The sequence below is a fragment of the Gorilla gorilla genome, chromosome 21 (assembly GCF_029281585.2).
Source record: "Gorilla gorilla gorilla isolate KB3781 chromosome 21, NHGRI_mGorGor1-v2.1_pri, whole genome shotgun sequence".
Lineage (NCBI taxonomy): Eukaryota > Metazoa > Chordata > Mammalia > Primates > Hominidae > Gorilla > Gorilla gorilla.
Window position 1 is genome coordinate 12478298 of NC_073245.2, and position 24506 is coordinate 12502803.

General features: G+C 43.5%; 1 protein-coding gene across 1 annotated transcript in view; it reads left to right on the forward strand.

The window, feature by feature from the left end:
• Window positions 1-24506, forward strand: part of TMC2 (transmembrane channel like 2) — a 105987-nt gene that overhangs the window by 20107 nt on the left and 61374 nt on the right. The window contains exons 2-6 of the mRNA XM_055373524.2: window positions 1925-2243; window positions 5298-5450; window positions 15693-15783; window positions 22679-22760; window positions 23471-23577. Coding sequence (XP_055229499.2) covers window positions 1925-2243; window positions 5298-5450; window positions 15693-15783; window positions 22679-22760; window positions 23471-23577 — 752 coding nt within the window. The remainder of the gene's footprint in view (window positions 1-1924; window positions 2244-5297; window positions 5451-15692; window positions 15784-22678; window positions 22761-23470; window positions 23578-24506) is intronic.

Below are 24506 nucleotides of genomic sequence, written 5' to 3' on the forward strand. Positions count from 1 at the left end.
GGTAGCCTAAGGCAGGAGAATCTCTTGAGGCCAGGAGTTTGAGATCAGCCTGGGCAAGATAGTGATACTCCATCTATAAAAAAAATTGTTTTTTAATTAGCTGGGAGGCTGAGGCAGGAGGATCACTTGAGCCCAGCAGTGCAAGGTTATAGTGAGCTACGATGGCACCACTGCACTCCAGCCTAGGCAACAGAGTCCCTGTTTCTAAATGAAAATAAAATAAAACTTTTTTTGCAAGGCAGGTCTACTGACAACAAATTATCTCCGTTTTTGTTTGTCTGAGAAAGTCTATCTTCCTCACTTTTGAAGGATAATTTTGATGGATACAGAATTCTGTCCTTGTTTTTTTTCCTTCAGCACTTTAAATATATCACTCTACTCTCTTACTTGCACAGTTTCTGGAGCAAAATCTAGTGTAATTCTTATCTTTATACCAATAGGTAAGGTGAGTTTTTTCCTCCAGCTTTTTTCAAGATTTTATCTTTGTCTTTGGTTTTCTGCAGTGTGAATATGATATGCCTAGGTGGAGATTTTTGTCATTTATCCTGCTTGATGTTCTCTGGGCTTTCTCGATGTGTGGTTTGGTGTTTGTCATTAATATTAGAAAATTCTTAGCAATTATTAATTCAAATATTTCTTCTATTCCTTTCTCCCTTTGCCTTCTGGCATTCCCATTACACATATGCTACTCCTTTTGAAATTGTCCCAGAGTTTGGGGATATTTTGTTCCATCTCTGAAATTTCTTTTCTTTTTGCTTTCAGTTTGGGAAGTTTCTATTTACATATCCTCCGCCCACTGACTCTTTCCTTGACTGTGACCAGTCTACTAATGAGCCCATCAAAGGTGTTCTTTACTTCTATTATAGTGTTTTTGCTTTTTACCATTTCTTTTTTATTGTTTCTTAGAGTTTCAATCTTTTTGATTACATTACTCATCTGTTCTTGCATGTTGTCCATTTTATCCATTAGATCTGTTAACATATTAATCAGTTATTTTTATTTTATTTTGTTTTCTTCAGATGGAGTCTTGCTCTTGTCACTTAGGCTGGAGTGCACTGGTGTGATCTCAGCTCACTGCAACCTCCACCTCCCGGGTTCAAGCGATTCTCTTGCCTTAGCCTTCCAAGTAGCTGGAATTACAGACATGCACCACCACGCCCAGCTAATTTTTGTATTTTTAGTACAGATGGGGTTTCACCACGTTGGCCAGTCTGGTCTCCAACTCCTGACCTCACAGTGAAAATTTGGTAGGGCCCCTGGAGGTAAAACTGATGAAAGTGTGCCCCCACCAAGGCAGTCATTCTCACCCAGACCAGAAGCTTTCAGAATAGGTGGCCTTTGGACCTAGAGGGAGAAGAGATTTCTTTCCTTAGCCATTGCAAGGTTTGTGGATGAGACCCCAATAACAAAAGGCAGATTAACAAGATAAAAGCATCCAATTTTATTTAATGTAAGTTTTAGGGAACACAAGAGCCTTCAGAAACGAAGACCCAAATATACAGGGAAAACTGTATTTTTATGGACAGTTGTGCAGAAGTATGATTGGAGGACAGAAGGATATGATGTCATGGTCATCAACCAGGGGGAAGTAGCAAGGCCTGTTTGTTCCTATTCCTCTTGGCCTCTCTGTGTGACTTTCCTTTCCTTGAGTATAGGGCAGGACACCTGTCACAGGAGGTCTTCAAGGGAGAAGAGAGGGAGAAGGCCAGAGAGTGACCTTCCTGCTTCTGCAGTTTTCTTAGTTTCCTTCAGCTTAAAATACTCAACATACCAAGGTGCCATATTTTGGGGTGTCCTGTTCTGAGCCCCGCAGAGCTCACAAGCTCTCGGAATTATCTTGGACGTTTGATTTCTCACGGCCAGGGACATTTTCCTGGGCCTGGGACCGTTGGAACCAGAACTGTCCATTTTCCCGCCCCTGCAGGTGACAGGCTGGGAAGGAGATCCTCAAGCAAGCGGGCTCTCAAAGCCGAGGGGACCCCAGGCAGGCGCGGAGCTCAGCGAAGCCAGAAGGAGCGCGCCGGGGGCAGCCCAAGCCCGGGGTCTCCCCGGAGGAAGCAAACAGGGCGCAGGAGACACAGAGAAGAGCTGGGGGAGCAGGAGCGGGGCAAGGCAGAGAGGACCTGCGAGGGGAGGAGAAAGCGGGACGAGAGGGCTTCCTTCAAGGAGCAGACAGCAGCCCCAAAGAAGGAAAAGCAGATTCCGAGGAAGGAGGAGAAGTCGAAGCGGCAGAAGAAACCCAGGTGTGTCGTGGCTCTGATTCTGGGCATTCGCTCCGCGTGCTCCCGCTCCTTGGCGGCCCTTCTCCTTCCCCCATGAGGGACTGATGTCCCCCTCCCTGGTGAGAGGCAGCCCGTGCCCTCGCTCTGGCTTCCGTGTCTCCCAGCCCTTACCACTGCCCCACTCTGCGGTGGGTTCTTTATCCCAGAACCGGGATGAAGATCGCGGGTCCGCGCAGGTGGAGTGGCCACGGGCTCTCCACTCCAGCGTCTCATGGCACACTGGTGAAGCGGAGCGCGGGTGGTGAGGTGACAGGGCAGCAGGGTGGGACAAGATCCCGCGTCCCCTGAATTTCAGCTGGTGACTCACCCCAGCTCTTGAAGAGGAGGAGCTGAGAGACATGAACAAAATTGGATTCAGGAACCATCTGAGGGCTTAAGCACACCTCTTTCCGGCTTCCGGATCTGGGTCAGTTTCCTATTCTGGAAATGTGGCACTGGTCTAGGAGACCTTCAAGGATGCTGTCAGCTCTGAAATTCTGGAGCTTGGAGGTTTTATTCGTTTTGCCTCCTTTGTTCCATTACCATTAGCACCAACTAGCACGTGTGGGTTAGTGGACAGGGCCAGCTTATGGCATCAGAAAGTGAAGATTTGGGGTTCATGTTTTTGTTATCAATTTTAATAAGTGTCTCTCTCTTTGCCTCCCTTTTGCAATCATTGAGGATAACAGATGCCTTATTCGTTGCTCATATTGTTTTAAGAATTCCTTGTGATAGAACAGGAATTCTTCTGCAACAGTTGGGAATGTTAGGATAATGGTGAAGAGTCGATGCTCTTTCCCGGTGGTTTGTAGCAAATCCTTCTTGCCCACAGCCTCAGTTGGGTGCTCCATCTTCCTCTCCACCTTTACAGAGAGGCTCTTAAACAAGGCCACTGATTTTTTCCTGTCGCCATGCCAACCATCCTGGCTTGGTTACAGCCTTTGTCTACTCTCTGGTTGCTCCCAGACATGAGCTAAAGAGGTAAAGGGTGCATCGTGCCCTTGGCCATTTAAAAATAACGTGAATGCACCGTTGATGGGCCCTGGGTGCCCTGAACTTTAGAGGGAGCCTGTACCGTCCCAATGGGCCACAGACTCATTTATGTCATTTTCAGCTGAGGGCCATGCCAGGGCATTAGAGAGATGAAAACATTCAGTTCCTGTTGCCTAGATACTGACAGTGTGGCAGAGGAGATAACACATAGGCATTGGTAATCCTAAGACAAGGCAGAAAGCAATATGCATGCAAGACAGGACTTGATGAAGCGCTGAATTCCCGGGGTGCTGGGCCATCAGGGTTCCTCCATGGAGAAGATGAACATCCCAGTGAGGCTTTGAATAACAGGTGGAATCTAAATAAGCAATGACTGAATGTCCAACACCCCAAATTGTGGGAACACCCTACGCAGAGACTCAAAGGCAGATATCATCAATTGGGTGTGCATGAAGTATGGCAAAAAAAAAATCTCTGTGTTCTAGGCTTTTCAACCTTCAAGGGCATCCTAAAACTTCTTCTTTGCTCCCCAGGAGTTAATCAGAAGCTAAAACACCCAGAGGCTGCTGCAAACCTGTCTCTAAAACCTGCAGTAACCCAAGCCCACACCCTAATACTACCATTTATGAAACACACTCAGGCTGCCCAGCCATAACCCTTCCTTAGTCCTTTCCTTTACCTACCCGATTGGGCGCTGTCTCACTCAGCTGAGAGTCACTATTTTTTATCACTAAAGGAGTCAGAGGCCAGGCATGGGGGCTCACGCCTGTAATCCCAGCACTTTGGGAGGCCGAGGTGGGTGGATCACGAGGTCAGGAGATCGAGATCATCCTGGCTAACATGGTGAAACCCCATCTCTACTAAAAATACAAAAAATTAGCCGGGCGTGGTGGCGGGTGCCTGTAGTGCCAGCTACTCCGGAGGCTAAGGTGGGAGAATGGTGTGAACCCAGGAGGTGGAGTTTGCAGTGAGCCAAGAATGCGCCACTGCACTCCAGCCTGGGCAACAGAGCAAGACTCCGTCTCAAAAAAAAAAAAAATGGAGTCAGAATAGGCTGGAGGCTGTAGGGAGCACACACAGACACTTGGATTTTGTGACAACTGAGCACATAGTATTATCTGGGAGATGGGGAGGTCCCCAGCTGGAAATTCTCCACAGCCCTGCTGTCCAATATGACAGCCACTAGCTGCATGTGGCTGCTGAGCACTTGAAATGTGGCCAGTGTGACTGAGCAACTGAATTTCTCATTTAATTGTAACTCAATGTTAATGCCACTGAGTTGACATAAGAGTTGGTGAATTTACTTAATTTGGACAGATGTAGTTTTGAAACTGATTTGATTTGACTTTGAAGCCAAAACAGTTCTTCTACAAAAAGACAAACTACTGTTGTCAATGCAGATACAAATATCAAAGGAAAACCATATTCTGCTACCTGATTCAGTTATTGGGAATCTTTTAAGTATGTCTAAAACAATTTGGGCAAATCTACTTTTTTCACCTATAAACTTATGAAATATAAATAGAAATTAAATATATCTGATGAAAGTTTATCATCCGAATAGCCTTGCAGTATGAGTACAAAATGAATACCGACCTTTGAAGACAGTATTTTTTAAGGGACTGAAATATCTCTAATAATTTTATATTGATTACAGGTTAAATTCCAGTTTTTAATATATTTGATTAAATAAACTATATTATTAAAATTGCTTTAATCCATTGCTTTTTACCACTTCAACGTGGCTACTAGAAAAATTTGCATTACAGTAAGTGGCTTGTGTCCTATTTCTGTTGGGGAGCACTGAGCTGGCATGTCGTTTGTGGGAGGACTCAGAGAAATGGAGGATGGGGAGGCAGCCCTCTAGGGCCCTGGGCTACAGGGTAGAATTTTGGCCTCCGCTGCCAGGCAATGGGAGTCACTAATGGCTTCTGAGCAGGGGAAGGGGTGCCATCTTGCATGGGCCCCTCCTCATTCCACAGCGCCTGAGGACACCACCTCCTTTCCAACTTCCCTCTGCCTCTGCCCTGGCTCTGCCTCCAGATCATCCTCCTTGGCCTCCAGTGCCTCTGGTGGGGAGTCCCTGTCCGAGGAGGAACTGGCCCGGATCCTGGAGCAGGTGGAAGAAAAAAAGAAGCTCATTGCCACCATGCGGAGCAAGCCCTGGCCCATGGTGAAGAAGCTGACAGAGCTCAGGTGAGCAGGCTGCGGGTCAGCCAGGGCCTTCTGATGTCCACAGCTCCTTCTGATGGGAATGGGAGCCCTCCCCCTCCCCAAAGGGGCTTGATGTGAAGGGGGCTGCTCCAGCGAGGAGAACAGCACTCAGGGAGCCCCATGAGAGCCAAGGCAGCCGTGCTGTTCGCCAGCACCACAGGGCCTAGAGGGGGAGCCATGGAAGACTCAGAGGACTCCCGACCTGTGCCCATGCCTTCCCCTGCCTGGCTGCCCCTTTTATCCCATGCCACACTTCATCTCGTGGCTTCTGTGCCTCCCTCACAGCCCAACAGAGACATGCCTTCTCCTGGAAGCTTTCTAGACCCCTTCTCCTCAAGAGCAGCTCTCTCTCATGTTCCTGGAGCACCCAGTGTCTCTCCATGTGTACACACTCTCGCTTGCGTGATTTGCACAGTGAGTGGGAGAGGGTCTGCCTGAGCCACTGTCACATCCCCATTGCCTGGCACAAGGCCAAGCTGGCCCCCATGCAACATGAATATCACTCTGTGAATGGCAACAGGCCTCCTGCCCATGCCACTCGACTCCTGTTTTCTACTCAGCCACTTCTTTGGTTTCCATGCAAAAAGCTGATGCACGGAGCATTTGATGATTCTGGGGTCTTTGCTGCAGTTTTAAAATAACAGTAGACTCACACCTGTAATCCCAGCACTTTGGGAGGCCAAGGCAGGTGGATCACTTGAGGTCAGGAGTTTGAGACCAGCCTGGACAACATGGTGAAACCCCATCTCTACTAAAAAGACAAAAATTAGCCGGGCGTGGTTGTGGGCACCTGTAGTCCCAGTTACTCGGGAGGCTGAGGCAGGAGAATAGCTTGAACCCAGGAGACAGAGGTTGTAGTGAGCTGAGATCATGCCACTGAACTCCAGCCCGGGCAACAGAGGGAGACTCTGTCTCAAAAAAAAAGAAAAGAAAAGAAAAGAAATAACAGCAGTAGTCATATTACATACTTTTTGAGTTTCTGCTAAAAAGTTCCTATCCAACATGACCGTTTTCCCCAAGGTCCCTCTGTTTTTTTGCCACAGCGTTGGGAGTGACACTCCCCCCGTTTCCTCTGTAGGAAGCCCATGCTCCCTGGCTCCTCTCATACATGAGCTTACTCATTGCTCACTTCAAACTCCTCACCCTTTATTAAGCAGAGCAATTTGGCAGCCATGTTTTTGCAGTATTTACCCCAACAGGCACAGTAAAGATCTAGCTACACCAACACTGGGCCGACCCTGACAAGGAAAACAGAGCTTACCCCACGGCCCTGCAAATTATTACGTCATCTCCTATATGGCTGCAAGAAGAAACACCTCCTCGTAGTGCCTCCAGGCCTATGCTTTAGGCCAGTGCTGCTGAGCACCAGAGCTTTCTGCAATGATGGAAATCAGTCTAAATCTGCACTATGTAACATATAGCCACTACCACGTGTGGCTGCTGAGTGCTTAAAACAGATTAGTGTAACCGAAAAACTGATTTTTTTGTTTTAGCTTTTATTTAAACTTAAATTTATGTATAGCATAGTGACTATAATTAATAACAATATATTGGATACCTGAAAATTGCTAAGAATAGATTATAAGTGTTCTCACCACATATAAGAAACAAGTATGGGAGGTAATGCGTATGTTAATTAACTTGATTTAACAATTCATAATGTATACATATATCAAAACATCATGTACACCATAAATATATACAATTTATTTTTAAGAGACAGAGTCTTGCTCTGTCACCCACACTGGAGTCCAGTCCACCATTTTAACTCACTGTGGCCTTGAATTCCTGGGCTCAAGGGATCCGCCTGCCACAACCTCTCCAGTAGCTGGGACTACAGGCATATGCCACCATACCTGGCTAAGTTTTAAATTTTTTTTGTGGATACAGGGTCTCGCTATGTTGCCCAGGCTGATCTCAAACTCCTGGACTCAAGCAATCCTCACACCTCAGCTTCCCCAAGTATTGTGATTACAGGTATGGGCCACCACACCTGGCCCGTTTGTCAATTAAATAATAAAATAACAAATTAATTTTAAAAATTTAAATGTCCCATGTGGTGAGTGGCAACAGTGTGGAAGCTAGACTCAGCTCTGGACTGTCTTCCTTCTCAGCCTCCTCTTTTTTTTTTTTTTGAGATAGAGTATCGCTCTGTCGCCCAGGATGGAGTGCAGTGGCACAATCTCGGCTCACTGCAACCTCCGCCTCCCAGGTTCAAGCGATTCTCCTGCCTCAGCCTGCTGAGTAGCTGGGACTACAGGCGCCCATCACCACGCCCAGCTAATTTTTTGTATTTTTAGTACAGACAGGGTTTCACCGTGTTAGCCAGGACGGTCTCAATCTCCTGACCTCATGATCCGCCTGCCTCGGCCTCCCAAAGTGCTGTGATTACAGGCATGAGCCACCGCGCCCGACCCTCAGCCTCCTCTTTTTGAATCCTTTCTCCCTGCTCCCTCCAAGCTGGGCTCCTTCTCCTGCCAGCAGGGCAGAACAGCCATCTGTCACTCTAATAGAACCTCACTCCCACTCAGGTGTCACCAGAACACATCTTTTATTAACAGTGGAAAAAGTGCAGCCTTGATGCCTATGGAAATGAGATCTCCAGCCGGCTGGAAGTCTCAGGGACTGTGACAATCCCTGAGGTCTCCTCAGCTGCCAGAGGAGAAATCTGACATCTCCTTCCTGCCTCTGAGGGGCAGAGTTCCTGGGGCTGACAGGATAGGAAGAAGCTAAGGCCTGAGAAGCCAAGGAGACCTATGCCTCTCTCACTGGAGTGGGTCTCCCCAGCAAATAGTGGGTCTCCTTTCCCTGGACCTCCCTCCTGTCTCTTCCTAGCTTCTTCCCTTCCCCAAGGCTCCTTATCGTGGACTCAGGTTTAAGGCTCTCCAGCCTCTAGTCTCCACCCAAGCTGGTGCCTCTGCCTAGAAGATCGGTGCTTTCTGCCACCTCTCCTTGCTAATTCCTACACACCTTGTAAGACTCAGGCCAAGTGCCTCCTCTGCAGGGAGGTCCCCATTGCCCCTCCCCACAAGCAGGCTGATTGAGTTACTGTCCCTCTCATTCCAAGGCACTGTCCACTCTCTTGACTGGATGCTGTTCTTGTTTTCAGAGCTGTCTCTTTTTCATCATTTACTATCAATTCCTTTTTATATACAGCCAGTCTTTGCTGGGCATGCCCTTTGTGCCAGGCACTGTTCTGAGTGTGGTATGTATAACAATTCATTGAATCCTCACAATCACCCTGTGATGTCGGTACTACCATTATTGTCACCATTTTACTGATGAGAAGACTGAGGCACACAGCAATTGAGTAATTTGCCTAAGACCACACAGCAAGTTAAGTGGCACAGCCAGGATTTGGACTCAGGAATTCTGGCTCCAGAGCCTGCACTGTTTTTTTGTTTGTTGTTGTTGTTGTTGTTGTTGTTTTAGAGACAAGGTCTGGCTATGTTGCCAGGACTGGTCTCGAACTTCTGGGCTCAAGTGATATTCCCACCTTGGCCTCCCAAACTGCTGGGATTACAGAGCCTGCTCTCTTAATTTGTAATCGTCTCTCCAGAATTACCAGACATTCGAGAATGCACCCCCTTTGCTACCAGTATGATTTCTTCTTCTGAAAATAAAGTCTCCAGCTGCAGACAGCATCCCCATACTACATCTTCTCTTTTAGAAATCGTAGTGTGGGGGCCCCATTCTCTGGCCCAGTCAGGCACTGGCTGACCTGAGCATGGTTACTGTAGACTATCTAAAAAGGCTGGCTAGTGCTGGGTGTGGTGGCTCACACCTATAATCCCAGCACTTTGGGAGGCTGAGGCGGGCAGATCACTTGAGGTCAAGAGTTCAAGACCAGCCTGGTCAACATGGTGGAACCTCATCTCTACTAAAAATACAAAAGTTAGCCAGGCATGGTGGTGTGTGCCTGTAATCCCAGCTGCTTGGTGGCTGAGGTAGGAGAATTTTTTGAACCAGGAAGTGGAGGTTGCAGTGAGCCGAGATCATGCCGCTGCACTCCAGCCTTGGTGACAAAGTGAGACTCTGTCTCCAAAAAACATATGAAAACAAAAGGCTGGCTGGACATAAAAAGCAACAGCAGTGAGTTGGGGCAAACCTGAATTCACACCTCTGCCACATCTGGAGACTTTGGTTGGCTACCCAATCCCTCTTAGGGTCACTTCCTTCCCTTAACCTCTCTGAGCCTAATAATTCTCACTTGTAAAATGGGAATAATAACATCTACCTCACAGGGTTGTTCAAACAATTTCAAAATATTTTTATTAAGTGCCCAGCATATAATATGCAATTAATAAATAGCGATTACTGTTATTATTAAAGCTTGAACATCTTTTATGCCTGACACTATGCTGAGCCCTGAGAGATGAGGTTGGGGAACAAAGATGAATCAGAGAAGCATGTGGACATCATCAATAATGATACACAGTAGGATGTGAAGTTGGCATAACAACTTCTAGTGCCCATGAATCAGGGATATTTGCTTTAATCATGGAATTGATCAGGTCTGTCTCTCAGCTTTGTCCAAAGCCTGATGTCTTAGAAAAACTACCCAAACTGCTTTCCTTCTTCAGAGTGGTTAGAGGAATTCTGCTTCTAGGTAGATGGAGTAGAGACGCTTTTCCCTGTTCTTCCCACTAAGTACAATGGAAACCCTGAATGCCATATTTAAAGCAAATATAAGAAGGTTTGAAAAGGTAGAAAGAAGAAGGAAAACTGGCTAAGAACCTCAGGACCAAAGGGATGACCAGGGCATGGAGTTCCTTGGATTTTCTTTTTTACCTTCTATATCCCAGACTGGCTATTGGAAAAGCTGGCAACCCCAAAACTCCAATGGAGGCAGCCAAAAAAAATGCCCCAAGAAAAACCTGCTATTTCTAGCCAAAGGACCAGGAAAGAAACAGACTGGCAAGACAGAAAACTTTTGGACAATAACTGTTCTCCAGCCAAATACCACAGAAAAAACAACAGCCCCCACTGCCAACCCTGGCAGCAAAGGCAAGTGGGGAAGCCTGGATACCCACCTTTGCCAGGCCAAAGCAAGGCGCCCCAATACCCCTAACCAGGGTGTGTCAGAGAAGGCTGAGTGGGAAGCAGGAATTTTCATCCCCAGCAGGTAGTAACGATCCCTCCTTTTCCCCATGGTTTCGGTGAGGACCATGTGGGGAGTCTAGACTCTCACCATGACCTGGAAGTAACCAGGCTTGAGTGGAGGCCTGGTGAGAAGCCTGAACCCCATCCCTGCTCAGCAGTAACAAGGAGCTTCTCCTCAGCCTCAGGTGTCAAAGGAGGCCAAATGAAGAACCTGGACTTTCACCCCCACCTGGAAGTAATCAGGCAACATCACCTACAACTACCATAGCAAAGTCAGAGGAGGCCTGGTAAAACATAAGATTTAAATAATACCTAGAGTCTTATAATATCCAAAAGTCCAGGTTTCAATTAAAAATCGCTTGCCATACCAAGAACCAGGAAGACCTCAAACTAAATGACAAAAGATGATCAACAGGTTTTAACACCAAGATGACAGAGATGTTAGAATTGTCTGACAAAGGTTTTATTTTATTTATTTTTATTTTTTATTTTTGTAGAGACAGGGTCTCACTATATTGCTCAGGCTGGTCTCGAACTCTTGGGCTCAAGCAATCCTCCCACCTCAGCCTCGCAAGACACTGGGATCACAGACATGAGCCACACCTTGCCCGACAAAGGTTTTAAAGCAACCATCATAAAAATGCTCCAACGAGCAATTGTGAACGCATGAAACAAATGAAAAAAACAATCTCAGAAAAAAAATAGAAGCTATAAAGAGGAACAACTGGAAATTTTTTTTAGAAGTAAAAAAATACAATAACTGAAATTTTTAAAACTCAGTGAGTGGGCTCAACAACTGAATGAAGAGAACAGAGTAAAAACTCAGTGAACTTGGAGATAGAACAAGAGAAATTACCCAGTCTAAACTATAGAGAGAAAATAGCCTGGAAAAAAATGCACAGAACTTCAAGGATGTGTGGGACTATAATAAAAGACATAACATTAGTATCGTTGGAATTCCAGAAAAAGAGGAGAAAAAGGGTGAGACTGAAAAAGTATTCAAAGAAATTATGGCTAAAACTGTCTCAGATTTGGCAAAACTTACAGATTCAAGAAGCAAAACAAATCCCAAACAGGATAAACCCAAAGCAAAGAAATTCATTCCAAGACACATCATAGTCAAACTTCTAAAAACTTGTAGGCAGTCAGACAGAAACAAAACATTACCTACAGGGAAAAAAACACAATTATAATGACAAGAAACTTCTCATCAGAAACCACGAAGGGCATGCCCTTTGTGCCTTTGTTATTATTTATATATCTTCACAGAATTCAAAAAAAGTTTGCTGTGCCCATGGAAATTCATAAACCAGGTGGACTCTTCACAGTGACTGGTCTTCATAGTTTGCAACTAGCCTTTGGTAGGGTCCCCTGTTCTCTTGGGGGTTTGCTGGATGTCTGGACACAGAGTCTGAACAGAGAGAAGAGAAGCATTTGCTGCTGGGCTCAATGGCTCAGGCGCAAGAGCTGCCCCTACTTTTGAGAATCGTTAACTGAAGCTGCTAAATCTTAAAACCTGGCACATTTAAGCTCATAGAACTCCAAGTGCTTTTGAGTATTTGCCCACTTGTAAAATACAGGAAGAAGACAAAAATATGAATATTGTGAAACCATTCTTTGTTGTTGCAGTGGTATTGGTGTTCACTGATAAGTCACTGGCAGGACATCTCCTGCCAAGAGGGGGAACAGGGAGAAGATCCCATTGAGGAGGACATACAGCCCAGTTCTTGACCCTGGGTTTAGGAGTAAGACAGGCAGCCTCACTAGCACTGAGACACTGAGACATCCCAATAAAGCCAGCCTCAAGGTTAGAATGCAACTTCACATGTATCAACTGTCCACACTTGTACCTTGGAGGCAGCAGGAACAGTGGGGTAGGCATTTTGTAGGAGCAGTGGTGACTGTAGCAATAGCAGCCAGAAACACACAGCTCCACAACACCTTCTTCCATCTGTCCTAAGACGGACTTCATTCTTCACTCGCATGATTGGGTTTATCTAGTGGTTGCTGATAAACTAGTTTTCTGAGGTGTGGGACAGGAGGAGGAGCCCTGGTCATAGTATTTGCTGATTTCCGTGGTCTAAATACTCCCACCATGGCCAACTCAAAGCTACTAACAGTTTAACAACTGGTTGGCCAAGTTCCTGAAGATTTAACCATCTGTTCTCAAAGGCTGTCCTCACCAGGTCCAGCAATCACTGCAGAATATTTAATAGACAAATTGATTCATTTGTTTCTCATCCAACTTTAACAGGGTGCTCATTCACTCACTCAGTCAACATCCATGTGTTCCACAAATACCTATCCAATGATGCCTGACTTACAATGGTTCAACTTATAATTTTTCAACTTTACAGTGGGTTTATTGGATATACTCCATCATAAGTTGAGGAGCATATGGGCTTATGATGGTTCAACTTACAATTTTTTACTTAATGGCCTTTTTGAGGTATTAAGTACATTTTCAACTTAATGATGTTTTCAACTTACAATAACTTTATGTAAATATGTTACAACTTTATTGGAACATAACCCCTTGTACATCAAGGAACATATGTATTAATTTTATATTGCTATTGCAACAAATTACCACAGGTTAAGAATTTAAAATATCATTCGTTAATTAGTGCACAGTTCTGTAGGTCAGAAGTCCAGCATGGCATGGCTGGATTCTCTGTTCAGGGTCTCATCACACCAAAATTATGGTATCAGTAGGGCTGCAGTTCTCATCCAGGGCTAAGGTTCTCTTCTGAGCTCACTGATTGTTGGCTGAATTCATTTCCTTCTTATGCTTTTTGTGTAGCCCCTCCAGAGGGGCCCCAGACACAGAGAGTCAAGAATATTCCTGCTCCACGTTTGATAAAATCTAATATCCCTTCATGATAAAAGCCTCCAACAAACTAGGCATTGAAGGAACATACCTCAAAATAATAAAAGTTATCTATGAGAAACTCATAGTGAAATTCATACTGAATGGGCAAAAACTGGAAGAATTTCCCTTAAGAACTGGAACAAGACAAGAATGCCCATTCTCTCTTCTCCTATTCAACATAGTACTGGAAGTCTTAATCAGAGCCATCAGGCAAGAGGAGAAAAATGAAAGGCAGGAAAGAAGGAAATAAAAGTAGGAAAAGAAGTCAAAGTATCTCTCTTTGCTGAATATATGATTCTCTACCTAGAAAACCCTAAAGACTCTGCCAAAAGTCTCCTGGAATTGATAAACAATTTCAGCAAAATTTCAAGATACAAAATCAATGTACAAATGTACAAAAATCAAGAGCATTTCTTGATCTAGTAACATTCAAGCAGAGAACCAAATCAATAATACAATCCCATTTACAATAGTCACAAAAATAAAATAAAATAAAATAAAATACCTTGGAATTCATCTAACCAAGGAGGTGAAAGATCTCTACAAGGAGAACTACAATACAATGACTAAAGAAATCATAGGTAATACCAAAAAAAAAATCCATGCTCATGGATTGGAAGAATCGATATCATTAAAATGCCCATACTACTGAAAGCAATCTACAGATTCAGTGCTATTTCTACCAAACTACCAATGTCATTTTTCACAGAAATAGAAAAAAAGATTCTAAAATTCATAGGAACCAAAAATGAGCCCACACAGCCAAAGCAATCCTAAACAAAAAGAACAAAGCCAGAGGCATCACATTACTCAACTTCAAACTATACTATGAGGCTACGGTAAGGAAAACAGCACAGTACTGGTACAAAAACAGACACATAGACCAATGGAACTGAATAGAGAATGCAGAAATAAAGCTGCCCACCTACAACCATCTGATCTTCAATAAAATCAACAAAAACAAGCAATGGGGAAGGACTCCCTATTCAATAAATGGTGCTGGGATAACTGGCTAGACATATGCCGAAGAGTGAAACTGGACCCCCGCCTCTCACCATACACAAAAATCAGCACAAGATGGATTAAATACTTAAATGTAAGACCTAAAATTATTAAAATCCTAGAAGAAAACCTAGGAAATATCATTCTGGATATTGGCCTTGGGAAAGAATTTACGACTAAGTCCTCAAAAGCAACTGCAACAAAAACAAAAATTGACACATGGGACCTAATCAAACTAAAAGCTGCTGCACAACAAAAGAAACTATCAGCAGAGTAAACAGACAACCTACAGAATGGAGAAAATATTCTCAAACTATGCGTCTGACAAAAGTCTAATATCCAAAATCTGTAAAGAACTTACACAATTCAACAAGCAAAAAACAAATAACTCCATTAAAAAGTGGACAAAGAATACGAACAAACACTTCTCAAAAGAAGACATACAAGCCTCCAACAAACATATGAGAAAATTCTCATCATCACTAATTATCAGAAAAATGCAAATCAAAACCACAATGACACACCATCTTCCACCAGTCAGAATGGCTATTATTAAAAAGTCAAAACCTAACAGATGCTGGTGAGGGTGGGGAAAAACAAACAAACAAACAAAAAAAACACTTACACATTGTTAGTGGGAATGTAAATTAGTTCAACCATCGTGGAAAGCAATTTGGAGATTTCTTAAGAAACTTCTCTTCTGTTTTTAAGGGCTCATATTATTTTATTACACTGGGGCCATGCAGATGACCCAGAATAATCTCCTTATTTTAAAATCAATAATCTTGGCCGGGCATGGTGGTTCACACCTGTAATCCCAGCACTTTGGGAGGCCGAGGCAGGTGACTGCTTGAGCTCAGGAGTTCAAGAGCAGCCTGAGCAACACAGTGAGACCCTATCTCTAAAAATAAATAAATAAATAAAATAAAATCAGTAATCTTAATTACATTTTAAAAGTCCTTTTTGCCATGTAACATATTATATTCATGGGTGGAAACCAGCAGACGAAGGTCACAGGGGCCACAGTTCTGCCTACCATGCCTGTTATGTACCACGCACTCTTCTCAGCATTTGGGAAACTTCAGTGGATAAAACAGACAGAATGTCGTGCCTTCATGGAATTTATATTTTAACCAGGGGTATACAAAGACATAAGCCTTCACACATGTGTTTGAGCCTTCATAATTCAGATTTCCTCTGGTTAGGTGCTAACTGAATTCCTGCTTTTTTTTTTTTTTTCTAAGCAGGGAGGCCCAGGAATTTGTGGAGAAGTATGAAGGTGCCTTGGGAAAGGGGAAAGGCAAGCGACTATATGCCTACAAGATGCTGATGGCCAAGGTGTGTGGGGTGGGGGCAGTTAATCTGTTGGGAGGGCTTGCTCAGCTTTGGAATCTGGGGACCAACTTAGGCACCTGCCCAGCTTCGCCATTTGTGTCCAGCTGCCCCCAGAATCCTGGGTGTGAGGGCCACCTGACCATTCTGATCCATCTAGGCATGGAAACCAATAGTATCCTGCCAATTTCTCCATACTTACTGTGAGGGCTTCAATACATTTGAGACTTGTCTTCTCTCCAGTGAATACACTTAGAGAACTAATGATGTTAAAACCACTGGGATTTTATTTTCCAAACCCCAAATCAGGACAGGTTGAGTTGGTGGAGACCCAGAAGGGCTGTGGTGTGATCAGGGTCACGTGGATGATAAACAGCGATGTCCCCAGAGGGATGGGGGCAGCTCTGTTTTGTTGAGTTGTATCATAACCCGGGCATCTGATTTAAGTTAGGGTAATGTTTCATGTTGGATATTTAATGTGAGACTTACTGAAGTATCCTTCCTTTACCCACTGATTTGAAAAACTACCATTCTCATTCCCTTAATTCTTGTACAGAGCCCGTTTCAGGGCTTTTATTCTGAACAATCATTTGATGCCATTACCTCAATGACATCAAATGCCTGGTAGTTCTAGGTTCCCCCTTTTACCTTTGGTTTTTTGTTTGTTTGTTTTTAGAAACATAGTCTCACTCTGCCACTAAGGCTGGAGTGCAGCGTCACCACTCCAGCCTTAGTGGCAGCCTTGAACTCCTTGGCTCAAGAGCTCACTGCAGCCTTGAACTCCTGGGCTCAAGAGATCCTCCAGCCTCAGCCTCAGCCTCCTGAGTAGCTAGGACTACAGGTGCACTCCACCACACCCTGATAAAACTTTGTTTTTTTTAAAAAAAAAAAATGTCTTGGCTGTCTTGCCCATGTTTCTACATGCATTTTAAAAAATCCCTTTGCCAAGTTCCACCATAGTGTATTGAGATAGTGTATTGAGATTTTGGTTGGAATTTCTTTTAATCCTGTATTTAATTTGGGACTTCCTTATCTATACAATATTTAGTCTTCACATCTAGGATACCATACATTTCTCAAGCCTATATTATATCCTTAAGCAAAGTTTGTCATTTTCTCCCTATAGATCTTTTCCATGTTTTATTTCTGCACATTTGATAGCCTAGTTGCTTTTGCAAATACGATCATTTTTCAATTATTTAATAACTAGTTATTGGTAGTATGTAAGAAAGCTACAAATTTGTATGCTAATTTTATATCTGGTTCTCTTATGGTATCTCTTATTAATTCTGTTTTTTTTTCTTTTCTTTTTTTTTTTTTTTTTTTGAGACGGAGTCTCACTCTGTTGCCCAGGCTGGAGTGCAGCGGCGCGACCTCGGCTCACTGCGAGCTCCGCCTCCCGGGTTCACGCCATTCTCCTGCCTCAGCCTCCCGAGTAGCTGGGACTACAGGTGCCCGCCACCATGCCCGGCTAATTTTTTTGTAGTTTCAGTAGAGACGGGGTTTCACCGTGTTAGCCAGGATGGTCTCGATCTCCTGACCTCGTGATCCGCCCGCCTCGGCCTCCCAAAGTGCTGGGATTACAGGCGTGAGCCACCACGCCTGGCCTCTCTCTTATTAATTCTAATCTTTTTCATCTGATTATGTTCATAAAGATGTTTTTGTTGGGTTCTCCTAAACGTGACATCTCATTCCAATTCTAAAATGTGAACTAGCAATCCTAGAACAGCATCAGTTGATAATGGTGATCATAGCTCTCCTTATCCTCATCTTTGCATCACTTTAGTGAGAATGACTCTAATGACTTTCACACTAAGCTGATGGGAGTTGATGGCTTGAAATACATTTTCTTTGTCACCATAAAAAATTATTGTCTAGTTATTGTTTAGTAAGACTTCCATTTCATTGGAAATAGATAATTAGGTTTTATTAAACACCTTTTCCTTTATGTTATTAATTTTTTTTATTTCTGGGATAACCTCAGTCATGGTACATTACTTTTAATTCCACAGACACGTTTGATTTTCCGATATTTTATTTATGATTTTTACATACATTTTCATAAGATTGATCTGAATTTGTGTGTGTTTGTACACAAGTGTATGCATGTGCAGTATCTTGGCAGATTTTAACATTAGGACTGCACTTGCTTTATCATTGTAAATGAATAGCATTACTTCCTCTTTATGCTGTAAATCAGTTTTGGGAGTGTGATAATACACTTTTTGTTAATTTTAAAGATGATAACCTTTCAATAGTAGAGATCGAGAGCCATTTTTATACAATACCTTGAAATTTTTTTCAAGTATTCAGTTTATTGATGTACTCAAGTTTTAACTTTTTCTTGAGATCATTTCAATAATTCATATTCTTCCTGAAACTCAATCATTTCATTAAAATTTTCATATGTGTTAACAGAAAGTCGCATATGGTAGCCCCATAAATTTGTAATTACTTTTTATGTCTGTTGGGTTTGAATCTTTCTTATTCCTTTGTTTTTTGTTTTTTTTTTTTTCGCTGTCGCCCAGGTTAGAGTGCAGCGGCATGATCTCGGCTCACTACAACCTCTGCCTCCCAGGTTCAAGCAATTCTCCTGTCTCAGCCTCCCAAGTAGCTGGGATTATGGGCATGTGCCACCATACCCGGCTAATTTTTGTATTTTTAGTAGATGCGACGTTTCACCATGTTGGCCAGGCTGGTCTCAAACTCCTGACCTCAGGTGATCCTCCTGCCTCAGCCTCCCAAAGTGCTGGGATTACAGGAGTAAGCCACCATGCCCGGCCTCAATCTTTCTTATTCCTAATATTATTTTTTCTCATTTTCCAGTTATACTTGCCAGACAACTCTCTATAGGTCATTTTATTAATTTTGTCTAGAGACTATTTACCACTTACCAACTGCACACTCACATCTTATTTTTTCCAATGAAGAATGTGCTGTTCAAGTATATTTTTTTTCTAGATTTTTACTGTGACAAACAATGCTTCAACAAACATCTTTATACATTTATCTTGGATCCATGTGTTTTTTAAAATCACAACAAGACAGTCCCTCAAATAGTACTGCTAGTTCAAAAGTGTGCATATTTTAACTTTAACTTTTACTACACATTTTTCAAACTATTTTCCCCAATCTATAGCAACTCATACTCAAAGGAACAAAGTCGGAGAATGGCTTATCTTCACTAGTTATGAATGTTACCGTCTTTTTAACTTTGTGCTAATCTATTGGGTAAAAAAATAGGTTATTATTCTTTCTTTAATTTGTATTCACTGCTTTTTTATTGCAGTAAGAACACTTGAGATTTAGCTTTTTAACTAATTAAGTACACAATACCGTGTTGTTAACTGTAAACATTGTGTTGTACAGCAGGTCTCTAGACAAATACATCTTTGATAAATGATTCTGTTAAACCATGTTTCTGTTCACATAGTTCTAGCTTCCCCCTTAGGAAAAGGATTGCCTCCCCCCGCCCCCATCCTCCATATTTACTTTTCCACGTTATTTTTTAGCTCTTTGCTTCTTTCTCTTTGCAATCTCAGAAATTTATCAGGTTTATTCTCAATATCATGGAATCCATTTTCCTCTGTGTCAATTAGAGTCTTTATTTTGTCTAATGTTTTTTTCGTTCAATGACTAAGCTCTTAGCTTTCTTGTAATCCTTCCATATCTCATCTATATTCTTTTCGAATTGATATCCTTTACTTTAGAAGCCATATTTCTTGCATCCTATTAGGAATGCTGAACTGCTTTCTAGAATTTATGTATGTATCTTGGAGGAAATGTTTTCCACAAATATCAAAGAATGGTGTCCCTTTTTCCCTGTTCTGCAATAATATTTCCCAGGCCTCACCGGTTGTTTTCATTTTAGTCACCCAGATCCTGATTTTATTGACAGGACACGTAGCTTGCCTGTGTCTTGCTCCACCATGACTTGAAACTTTTTTCCTATGTATAGCTGGAGGGCAAGACAGCATGACAACTAACAACCCATCCTAGGACCAGCAGCAACCACCTCACACAGCCCTGAGAAAGGGGCTTGGAATCTTCTGCCCATGCCCCAGTCCAGTTTTCTGACTCTGTCAACCAATGAAGGATAAGAGAATCCGTGCCAGAGCATCTCCCAGGCCTCTGTCTGCCTCTGCTCCAGTTCCGGGGCCTCACCTTTCCGTCCGAGATATCCACAGCCTTGAGGGGCTGTCAGGTGGTTGCCAAGGAACTGACCGGCAGGCTGTGCCTCTAGGGACCTCACTTGGCAATGTTCATTACCCCTGCTGGTCCTCAGCCTTGCAAGCCTATATTTTACACTGATTTTATCGGCACCCTGACAGGGGATCCATCTCTTGAGGGAGGACTCGCATTAATAAAGCTTATGAGACTGCTACATGAAACCAGATGCTGGATTATTAACTTACAAGAAGAAATAAGTGATGCAAGATGGAAAATTTCAAGTCCACAGCAGCCATGCCTTTTATTTTTGATAGCTGAGTTAGTTATACGAGAAGCTAAACCATCATCCCAATTCCTATCTGTGAATTTGCAGTGAAAGTCACTGCCATAGAAACCAAAATACTCAAGGCAAATGCTCTCTGTATAGGCAGACCTACCTAGGAAGCCAAATAGTCAAAGAGTATTTTTGGGTTTGGGGGTTTTTCTTGTTTTTTTTTTTTTTTTTTTTGAGATGGAGTCTCCCTCTGTCACCCAGGCTGGAGTGCAGTGGTGCGATCTTGGCTCACTGCAACCTCCGCCTCCTGGGTCAAGTGACTCCCCTGCCTCAGCCTCCTGAATAGCTGGGATTACAGGTGCCTGCCACCACGCCCAGCTAAGTATTGTATTTTTAGTAGAGACAGGGTTTGACCATGTTGGCCAGGCTGGTCTTGAACTCCTGCCCTCAGGTGATCCACCTGCCTCAGCCTCCCAAAGTGCTGAGATTACAGGCGTGAGCCACCGTCCCCAGCCTGTATTTGTTTTTAGTAGAGACAGGGTTTCACTGTGTTAGCCAGGCTGGTTTTGAACTCATGACCTCAAGTGATCCACCCACCTCGGCCTCCCAAAAAGCTGGGATTACAGGCATGAGCCACCACGCCCAGCCCAAAGAGTATTTTTGAACACAGTGTCAGAGCTAGGGAGGGCGGATGAAGCAATGAGACTGGGCTGCCCCGTGTCTGTTTTCTGCCAATCACCATATCCTTCCTATCTTTGCCACTGTTATCAACCAGTCTGCTGATGGGCTTCTCCTCTCTTTTGCATCTGGGACCATCTCCCTCTTCTGACAGCTGGTTCCCTTCTTTATACAATCATTCAGTCAGGAGATGGTCAAAACTATATCTGGAAAACCAGGTCTGGAAGCCTGTCTGATTCCTTCACAAAATTTTTCCCGTTTTGATGGATGCGGTGGCTCACACCTGAAATCCTAACACTTTGGGAGGCTGAAAGCAGGAGGACCACTTGAGCCCAGGAGTTTGAGACCAGCCTGAGCCGCATGGTGAGACCCTGTCTCTACAAAAAATAAAAAAAATTAGCCGAATGTGTTGGCTACTCAGGAGGCTGAGGCAGGAAGATCAGTTGAGCCCAGGAGGTCAAGGCTGCAGTGAGCCATGTTTGCGCCACCTGCACTCGGCCTGGGCAGCAGAGTGAGACCATGTCTGAAAAGAGAAACGTTTCCCTTTCATCTTCTGCTGACTTTATTTTTTGCCCCTTCTTTTCACAGGTGCGGACTTTAGTGACTTTACAGGGGAAAATCTCATGTCCTCCATGAACAAGTTCTGAGGAGACCTTTTAATAATAGGAACTGGGCCAGGCACAGTGGCTCAAGTTTGTAATCCCAACACTTTGGGAGGTCGAGGCGGGCAGATCACTTGAGATCAGGAGTTCAAGGCCTGCCTGGCCAACATGGTGAAACCCATCTCTACTAAAAATAGAAAAATTGGCCAGGCGTGGTGGTGCATGCTTGTAATCCCAGCTACTCAGGAGGCTGAGGCAGGAGAATAGCTTGAACCCGGGAGGTGGAGGTTGCAGTGAACCGAGATGGCGCTACTGCACTCCAGCCTGGGCAACAGAGTGAGACTCCATCTCAAAATAACAATAATAATAATAATGGGAACTGATCTTAGGATCTGCTCTCTACTACCTCTTATGCTTTCTGTGAGTATTTCTACCTCAGCTTTCTATGAGTATTTGTTTTATTCCAAATGGATTTGTTTCCACAATGTGGGGCTGGTGGAGAGCAGTCCCTTGGAGAGTTGGCAAAACAACACCCAGCCATAGAAAGACGGCTGATCAGGTTTCTGTTTGGTACATAGTCTGGGTGTCTAGCTGGGAACAGATCACAGGAGGGGGCAACATGCCTTTCTGACTCTTTTCAGAAAAGCGAGGCTGTTGTTCCCCCAGGAGAAGAATGTTCAGCTATGGGTTGAGATCTCCTTATCAGTTGCACCACCCTTGCAATTTTGCGACAGTTCCTATCAGAGAGAGGCACTTGGCTGTCTGCCAGATGTGGGTCTGAGAGTAGCCAGAGTTCCTTCTACCTTTGAATTTTTGTTTTAAGTTGAAGAAAGTCATATCAGAGGTTGCTAACTCAATCGGACCCTCCAAATCAGAAATCGTACAGAGAATTTCTCACTTTATCTATAAACTGTCCAAACCAGAAATTTTATCAGCACAGTAAGGGGTGGCCCTCACTTGTCTCTCACTCCAGGCCTGACGTTGGGGAAGTAAAGGTTTGAACACCTGCCTCTGGCAGCCTGGGCTCAAGGACAGCAGGAGCTGGGGACTGCAAGACAGCAGCTTCACCCATGCTGACTCATGCTGACCTGTCGGCCTCCTCGTGCCCCTCATCATGCCCCTTTGTGCTCCAGGTTGACATGTTAAGGAACTGAGAGTTTTACCTCTTTTATTTCAGAAATGGGTCAAATTTAAGAGAGACTTTGATAATTTCAAGACTCAATGTATCCCCTGGGAAATGAAGATCAAGGACATTGAAAGTGAGTATGCTGGTGTCACTGTTTTTTTAATTGGTTTCCTAAAGCGTTTCCCAACAGCTTGGATTGTTTCCTTGGCCCTCTGAATAGATTATTTCATTGGTTCTGTTGTATTAGGAAAAAAGAATGAGTTTTGAACTTGTCAGGCCAAGATTTATTATTTATTTATTTGTTTGTTTGTTTTTATTTATTTATTTATTTTTGAGACAGAGTCTCGCTCTGTTGCCCAGGCTAGAGTGCAGTGGTGTGATCTTGGCTCACTGCAACCTTCACCTCCTAGGTTCAAGCGATTCTTCTGTCTCAACCTCCTGAGTAGCTGGGATTACAGGTCTGGGCCACCACACCTGGCTAATTTTTTTGTATATTTAATAGAGACAGGGTTTCATCATGTTGGCCAGGCTGGTCTCGAACTCCTGACCTCAAGTGATCCACCCACCTTAGCCTCCCAAAGTGCTGGGATTACAGACGTGAGCCACCGCCCTCATCCCAGACCAAGATTTAAATTCTGCTTTTTCACTTTCTGACTGTGGGCACTTAGGCAAGTTAGTTAACCCCAAAGAGCCTCAGGTTATTTATCCAGGAAAAGAAAGGGAGATCCAGGTGTCATTCAACAGACTGATGTGAAAATTGAATCCACCACACACATAAAGTGCTCAATAGTGTCCATTTTTTCCTTCTGCAGCACTCATACCCACCGTCTTTTCTCTCTCTAGGTCACTTTGGTTCTTCAGTGGCATCGTATTTCATCTTTCTCCGATGGATGTATGGAGTTAACCTTGTCCTTTTTGGCTTAATATTTGGTCTAGTCATAATCCCAGAGGTAAGAAAAGAACTTCCTAAATCTTTGGATAGAGTTAAGGCTTATGACCACCGTCATCAATTATCAACCAAATACTTCCTGTTTTACAAAGAATCAGTCATTCATTTAAAATGCTATTAGGCTGGTGCAAAAGTAATTGTTTTGCATTAAAAGTAATTTTAATTTTTTGCCATTAAAAGTAATTTATAAATTACTGCCATGAAAAGTAAATTTATAAAATTAAAAGTAATGGCAAAAACTACAATTACTTTTGCACCAACCTATGACCTAATGTACTCACATCAATTACCCAGATAGTTAAGTACAAAGAATGGAACCAAAATACTTTGTTCCTTAATTAGTAGGTGAATCTTACATTTTTCTACTTCTCATTTTACCTTAAGATCAGTGGAGAATTAATGTTTCAATGAGTTTTTTTCTTTTACTCTCAGAAAAAAGAGAGGGATAGAATACATTATATCATTATTTATCACCAAAAAAACTTGGATTTGACTATCACTCCTCACTATTCTCCCATATATAATCTTTTAAGGAGGTTTTTTTTCAGAAACAGGGTCTCACTCTGTTGCCCACGTTGGAGGGCAGTGATGTGATCATGGTTCAGTGCAGCCTTGAACTCCTGGGCTCAAGTAGCCCTCCCACCTCAGCCTCCCAAAGTGTTGGGATTACAGGCATAACCCACCACACCTGGCCCCAGATATAATCTTATTATGGACATAAATAGATTCTTATCTACAGATGATTAATTGAGAAACAAAAAAGGGGTAATAAGCAATTTGTGCAAAGTCACACAATAAGATCATTGTGAATTGGATCTCAGGTCCCCAGAGTGATGGCTTAGGGTCTTTTCCAAGGAGCCTGTGGCTCACTAAGCACTGAGCACAGCAATTGCTACAATTGCTACAGTCCTGACTGAAATACTTGGTGCT